This window comes from Sinocyclocheilus grahami, unplaced genomic scaffold (assembly GCF_001515645.1).
Source record: "Sinocyclocheilus grahami isolate Dianchi unplaced genomic scaffold, SAMN03320097.WGS_v1.1 scaffold25.1, whole genome shotgun sequence".
NCBI classification, from domain to species: Eukaryota; Metazoa; Chordata; class Actinopteri; order Cypriniformes; family Cyprinidae; genus Sinocyclocheilus; species Sinocyclocheilus grahami.
The window spans coordinates 1,259,000-1,266,681 of record NW_015505204.1 but is presented as its reverse complement, the minus strand read 5'-3'; the positions used below and the strand labels follow the sequence as shown (position 1 = coordinate 1,266,681).

At 35.9% G+C, this 7,682-nt stretch overlaps 1 protein-coding gene across 3 annotated transcripts in view; it reads left to right on the top strand.

Moving 5' to 3' along the window:
* LOC107563830 (recombining binding protein suppressor of hairless-like) overlaps positions 1-3,755 on the top strand; it is a 12,065-nt gene extending 8,310 nt beyond the window's left edge. For all 3 annotated transcript variants that reach the window (XM_016248798.1, XM_016248814.1, XM_016248807.1), the window contains 4 exons: positions 1,367-1,507; positions 1,710-1,865; positions 1,969-2,072; positions 2,658-3,755. In XM_016248798.1, the coding sequence (XP_016104284.1) occupies positions 1,367-1,507; positions 1,710-1,865; positions 1,969-2,072; positions 2,658-2,994 (738 nt within the window). In that variant the 3' untranslated portion in view covers positions 2,995-3,755. The remainder of the gene's footprint in view (positions 1-1,366; positions 1,508-1,709; positions 1,866-1,968; positions 2,073-2,657) is intronic.
* The last annotated feature ends 3,927 nt before the right edge of the window (positions 3,756-7,682 follow it).

Below are 7,682 nucleotides of genomic sequence, written 5' to 3'. Positions count from 1 at the left end.
TTGGCGCCCTCTGCAGGTATTTGTTATAATATAGGCATATTACATTATGTATTTAACAGTGTTGTTCAGTAAAACCATTTACTTGGTTTTGATACTTTATTTGAGGCCAATTATTATTGCCTCATCGTTACTTTATATATAAATATAGTCATATTAAAACCTGTTTTTCATTTAGTTCTATTTGTATTACTAAAAAACATCAGATTACTCGCTTGTCAAAATAATCAGTAGATTACTTGATTAGCAAAATAATCATTAGTTAAGCCCTAGATTAGTTAAAACATTTCAAAATACAACTGCATTGTTTTACTTTTTGTGATTAAAAGACAAATATTTTGTCATTTAAAAATTCTTAAAGTATTAAAACATTGTCTCGTTCTAGTGAACCAAGTATCTGCATTTTGTCTCACCTTTTGAGCTAAGTGTATCGTCACACCCCTAGTGTCTGAGTGTGATAAAGCTCATAATTGTCCAAGTGTATGATATAGCTTTCATTCTTCAGGTCAATCATATATTCATGAAAAAAAATCAGTTTGAATAAGCAAAGCGATAACTTTGCCATAGTATCCTTTCAAATGTTAAAGTTGCCACAGTCATTGCATTCTTTGCATGTGCTGCACTTTATTTGTACCATTTTGTTTTATTAGTTTATTTATTAGAATTTGAAAGATAATAACAATATTGATTGATAAGTGAGATTTGATTTTAGTCCTTGAAAACCAAAAAATTAGTGCAAGTCCTTGAACGTCCTGGAATTTTATTTTGCAGTATCTGTATGAACACTGCTGAAGTTACCAGTTCTTGGACCATTTTAATGTTTCTGTTGTTGTTAATTGAACTGAAGTTTTCTGTAGTAAACTGTCTTTGTATATTTCCTATTTTATATTCATTTCCTAGTATTTAATTTACCATTATTTCTTTTGAACAAAACAATTTCAGAAATTTCATGTTTTAGATTGTAGGTAATCTTGTACACTGTCAAGGACAAAGCTAACCAGCAAAACTTGATATCAAAAACATCCTAAATGTTACATGTGATTACACCATATTGTAATGAGTAAACTTTCTTGGTATTGCAGTTTCAAATATCGCTCCATAGTCTGTAGTCTGAGCCTGTCAAGGGCTAATGGCAATGGCAGATACGTTACTAGGTAGTTTCAAGGAAAAACATTTTCAAATAATGTTCTTGTTTTTGTTTGCCAAATAACCCTGTGTATGTGTCCGCCCCTGCAACCCCCGGAAAAAAGTCAGGCTCAGGATTTTTTTGCTTTAACCCCTGCATATAGTTGTGACTCAAATATGTTTGTGTAACAATGTAAATAGCAAGGATTTTTTTGGAGGTGAAATGTTGTGTGTTTCTGTGTAGATCATTCGTAAAGTGGACAAGCAGACAGCGCTAATGGACGCCGATGATCCTGTGTCCCAACTACATAAATGTGCCTTCTACCTTAAAGATACAGAGAGGATGTATCTCTGCCTGTCACAAGAGAGGATAATTCAGTTCCAGGTCAGTCCACCGGTACTTCTAGAAATGTGCTTTTGGGCATAGATTTGAATTAATGCCCTATAATTGATGAAAACATGACATCTGTTAGAATTGCAATTTCTGTTCTTTAAATTAGTCTTTGAATTCTCATCTTCTTAATGATTTTGAGGCTCTGTAGCCTTTTAAATGTTAAATATTTGAAATAGTTTTCTTCTACTCTCAGGCCACACCCTGTCCCAAAGAAACTAACAAAGAAATGGTCAACGATGGGGCGTCGTGGACAATCATCAGCACAGACAAAGCAGAGTACACTTTCTATGAGGGGATGGGCCCTGTACCTTCACCTGTCACACCCGTGCCTGTTGTTGAAAGTTTACAGGTAATGCATGACTACGTACTACATCGAACTGTTTTATAATAAGAGAGCATGGACAATGTCATAGTTTTTGTAAGAAAGTAACCTTGAACCCTTTATGTTGTAGCTGAATGGAGGAGGAGACGTTGCCATGCTGGAACTCACAGGACAGAACTTCACGCCTAACCTAAGAGTCTGGTTTGGAGATGTAGAGGCAGACACAATGTACAGGTAAAACCAGCACACCAGTTACAGTGCTGTACAGTTCAGCAAATAGAACAGCACCTGGCAGTAGTGAATCATGCACATTTTAAAATAAGAGTCCTGGTGAATATTGGGCTTGTTCATAAAAAAAAAATAATAATAAATTGGGCTTGTTCATAATTAAAAGTTGTGCATTATGCATATAATCTTTTTTTTTTTTTTTTAGCAAGTCATTAAAATCAGTTTATTACCTTTCTTTAAACATCATTGTACACTGCGATTTCTATCTTTCTATCTATCTATCTACACAAAATAAAAAATAATACATGTCTAGAGTATTTTCAGTCTTCAGTATTTAAAGTCTTTATTGAATGTATACTGTAGAATTTTTAATGAAGTTAAAGAATCTAACATGCAGAATTTATTTTGAGATTGTATGGTTTTTATTAGATATAACTCTGGTTATAAAGGTCTTAAAGTCTTAACTTTGCAGATACCCTGTGATATATTAATCTCTATTTATGTTTTCCTGTGAGCATAATCGTTACAAATATATTGAGAATATTCATTACATTGTCAGCAATTCATAGTTCCACATTCTGTTTCCTGCAGGTGTGGCGAAAGTGTGCTCTGCGTGGTTCCCGATATTTCTGCGTTCCGTGAGGGGTGGCGTTGGGTTCGGCAGCCAGTGCAGGTTCCTGTGACTTTGGTCCGTAATGATGGCATCATCTACTCCACAGCTTTGACTTTTACCTACACGCCAGAGCCGGGACCACGTCCTCACTGCAGTGCCGCGGGAGCCATACTGCGGGCCAACAGCAACTCCTCCACCTCACCATCTTCATCCTCCAGCCTACTGCTGCAGTCAGCCATCGACAGCCAGGCAGGATACGCAGCAACAGGGAGCGTGTCTTCATCTTCCTCTTCCTCTGCTATGTCTGTCTCCTAACCTGGGAATCTCAGTGTGTGTTTGCATGTGTGAGTATGTGAGCCTTTGTGAGAGATGGTGATTGATGTCTTGTGAGACATAGATTCATGGGATACGGATCACAAAAATGGATAATGGTGCCACAGAGAGAGAAGAAAAGAGAGATAAGACTTCACACAAAGACTGGACAGAACAAATGAAGATGTCTCTTTTCTACTCTCTCTTTGTTGCGGTTCTTTTTCAGTCTGTTTCCTCACGTCGGGGGAAGTGGCTAAAGAAGTGATGTGTGCCGTGGATCAAGATGCCACAGGATCAACGCATTAGCCTTCCATAAAAACAATCAAAAAACAACAACGAAAAACACTTTATTTTCAAATCCAAGCCTTTTCTATGTGCAAGCTGGAAGTGGCTTTGAGTGATGTTGTTTTCTACTAAAGGGCTTAATGCACTGTTTCGCCAGGCTTGGAAGAAAAGTTATCATAGTAATATAGTTTTTACGGACCAAGGAATATTATTATTATTATTATTTTTATTGATATATAATTTTATAAGCTTTAGCTAAGGTACATTTTTCACCTTTTTCAGTTTTATAACATATAGTAAACTTTTGTTACCAAATAGTTTTGTATATTTCTTGTGAGCGTTTGGGCTCAGAAGGAAAAGGTTCATGCATTTTAAAAGCCTGAACTTATAGCTGCCTTTACTCGTCTTGGCAAATGCCTTAAGTCATCTGGAGTTTCACCAGACCCTTTCTGTTTTGTAATTATATTTTATGTCATGTATATTGGTCTTTTTCCCCATTCTTTTTTTTTTCTCCACTAAACCGAGATGTAATATTGATGCCATTTTTGTGTATTTGGGAGAAGGTGGCTCTACTGCTTTGTTAAACTTTTTTTTTTCTTTCATATGAAGTCTTTAACACAAAAGCTTTAACTGACTTTGACGGTTGGCCTTATGTGCCATATCGTACTCATCACATAAGCGTAGCCATTGATTTGGCCCTTTTTCATTGGCTATAGATGTTCAAGCTGCCAACACAATTGGTAACCTATAAAAATCCCACACCAAATGGCTTACATTTCGTTTAACATAAACGCACAAAAATCCTTTTAATGGGTTAGCGATTTCTAATTAATTGGTCGACTCAATTCCTGTGGTAGGGAAGGACTGTACAGTTCTCGTTTGCATATCATTCACGCTTTCAGTGTCACGATTACTGTTAGTATCAGACTAAAATCAGCATGTAGAAAAACTGCTGCTTTGTCGTCATGTGGTTAAACCATATAGAGAAGGAATTGTGGGGATTCTGTAAGTACAGTCATGTTACAAGTAGCTTGAATGAATGAAAGTTCAGTGTTTCTAGACAGGGATGTCCAAAATGACTTCTTTTCAGAATCAACTAATTTAGGCCCAGATTTACAAACACTTTTTTTGGTGTTAAAAAACTACTGTCAGGATTTACTAAAGACGCAGTGGAAAATTTGATGAAAAGGCATGGACACGGTTATTTTATGCATTTGTAGGCATTTCCCACAAATTAATGGGAAGAGAGGATTTTAGGTTTGTGGTAGTCAGTTAACCATTATTTAACACCCAAAAAAAGCATGTCTTAACCTGTTTTGCGCTTGATAGTTTGCTTGTGGTAGATTGCGTTGGTCATTGGAAATGATGTTAATTTGCACATTGTCAGTAGATCACCCACAAAACTTTCCACTCCTGTCAGCGCTTTTATGGTATTGTGGTCTCACACTAATTTTCCTTAGTAAATCTGACACTTAACGGGTTGCCTGACACGCTCGTCGACTAATCAGTTTTATAGTTAACAGTTTTTAACTAAACGTGGCATCACTTGTACTGGGATACTCAAATGGATGTACTAAAAATCTAGATAATCTAGTCAACCTCACTAACTGACTAGCTTGTTTTTGGACCCATCCCTGCATGTAGTCAACTAGATTATCTGTGTCAAGCTGAATGGAAAGAACCGGAATCTTATCCTGCCTTTCATATATTTTGACGGCAGAAACTGCAGAAGTGAGCCTTTGTGAGCATCACTGCTACATAAAAATGTGCCCTTTTAAATTGATGTCACTCACATGCAATTTTTTTTAAGGTTTGTGGTAGTCAGTTAACCATTATTTAACACCCAAAAAAAGCATGTCTTAACCTGTTTTGCGCTTGATAGTTTGCTTGTGGTAGATTGCGTTGGTCATTGGAAATGATGTTAATTTGCACATTGTCAGTAGATCACCCACAAAACTTTCCACTCCTGTCAGCGCTTTTATGGTATTGTGGTCTCACACTAATTTTCCTTAGTAAATCTGACACTTAACGGGTTGCCTGACACGCTCGTCGACTAATCAGTTTTATAGTTAACAGTTTTTAACTAAACGTGGCATCACTTGTACTGGGATACTCAAATGGATGTACTAAAAATCTAGATAATCTAGTCAACCTCACTAACTGACTAGCTTGTTTTTGGACCCATCCCTGCATGTAGTCAACTAGATTATCTGTGTCAAGCTGAATGGAAAGAACCGGAATCTTATCCTGCCTTTCATATATTTTGACGGCAGAAACTGCAGAAGTGGCACGGCCTTTGTGAGCATCACTGCTACATAAAAATGTGCCCTTTTAAATTGATGTCACTCACATGCAATTTTTTTTTATCAAATGTTTAGTACCAAATGCTCACTTCTGTAATAGCTGTAGTCTAAAGCAAACTAAAAATGAGGCCTTAAACCACTACTGCTTAATAACAGGATCTGTTGGTAAAATGTTACACTACAAATGATGTCCTTTTGTGAAAAGGGCATGATTGTTTGTTTATACCTTTTTTTTCAGTATAATTCACAGAGCAAACTCGATTCTCAATTCTGCTATTTCTGTGCTTCTTATTTTCTTTCCTTGTACTTTTCCCGCCCCACACACCACTCTGTATGCATAGTCTCATCAGAGAGAAAGAGACACTTGTGAAATAGCATGCTCTGGAATTTGCTTTTAATCAGTTATGGACTGCATTTTGTTATTGTTTGGGATTATATAGGAACGGCAGAAGTAGTTCCTCAGTGGTTTTGGTTCTTTTAATTGATCAGTTTCTAACATGGCTAATAATAATAATATATATGAGTCTAAATGTTATTTTGATTATTTTATGTAACATTGTATTACATTTAATGGTTATGTTAATATTTCTAAATATTTCTTCCATGATTGAGGGAAAGTTACTATGAAACTTTTGTATATCATTATTTTTAAGTAGTCAGGCCGTGTTTGGTCTGCATTAGAAACTGTTGCTTTGGAAGAAATAAAAGCCAAAACCCAGTCATTCTTGCAAAGCCATTTACTAGTATCTACTGTGAGCAATTCCTCAATCAGGGAAGAATATTAAAGCATACCTAGTGCAAGTGCCGAAATGGAAACTGCCAAATCTAAAAGGTCAAATTGTGAAGGTCACGCCTAACTTTTCCACTTTTGTTTTCAGTGTTATTTTCCTCTTGTATCCAGTTGTCTTCCAGTGTGTTCGAATCAGAGGACCTGATCAAGACTAACCATGTTGAGTTTGATCATTTCTATCTATCACATAAGTTAGTTTGCCTGTCACCTGTGCCACTGTGCTTACATTGAACAGAAACTAGCGTGTTAGATCACTGTTATCTTTGTCGGTTTTGTCTGTAGAAAAAAAAAAGGGTGAGAATTGGTGTCTGTTTTCTCAACCGTTTCAATGGATTGTTTTACATTTTGGAAGTTACCAGCCTTTGCCAAATGGCTACCAGCTGTTCTGGTTTTGAGTGCATGCTCTCTAGCAGATTTGAACTGTATTGGTGCTGTCTAACTCCTAAAGGGCCAGTGTATCTGTTGCTTTTGGAATGGATCACTAAACACTGTAATAGATTCAAAAAAGTGTCAGGTTGTTCATTTGTTTTTGTCTTTACGGTGCTAAATTGCATAATACACACCCATCAAGGACGTGTGGTACGGAGATTCAAGTACTGCCAAATGATTACTGTGTAAGTAAAGGGATAGTTCTGTCATCCTTTGCTCACTCTCATGTCATTCCAAAACTGTATGAGTTTTGTTTTTCTATGGAACACAACAGAATATATTTTAAGGAATGTTTTGGCTGTTTTTTCCAATACAATGAAAGTCAGTGGGATCTGAAAAATGCTGGACCTATTGACTTTTATTGTATGGACTAAATAATAAATGAATATAAATTGTATACATATATAGAAAGTGTACACACCCACACACACACTAGCTGTTAAAAATTGGGAAAAATTAGCATGTTAATGTTTTTGAAAGTAGTATGCTCACCAAGGCTGCATTTTTTTTAAATTAAAAATACAATACAAATCATAATCCTGTGAAATGTTTTCTATATTGAATACATTTTAAAATGCAATTTATTTCTGTGAGCAGCCATTGCTCTAGTATTCAGTGTCACATGATCCTTTGGTTGTCAATCATGAATAATGGTTCTTATTATTATCATCAGTGTTTTGCTGACATTTTTTTTGTGAAAACCACTATTCATCCCACACACACACTAGCTGTTAAAAATTGGGAAAAATTAGCATGTTAATGTTTTTGAAAGTAGTATGCTCACCAAGGCTGCATTTTTTTAAATTAAAAATACAATACAAATCATAATCCTGTGAAATGTTTTCTATATTGAATACATTTTAAAATGCAATTTATTTCTGTGA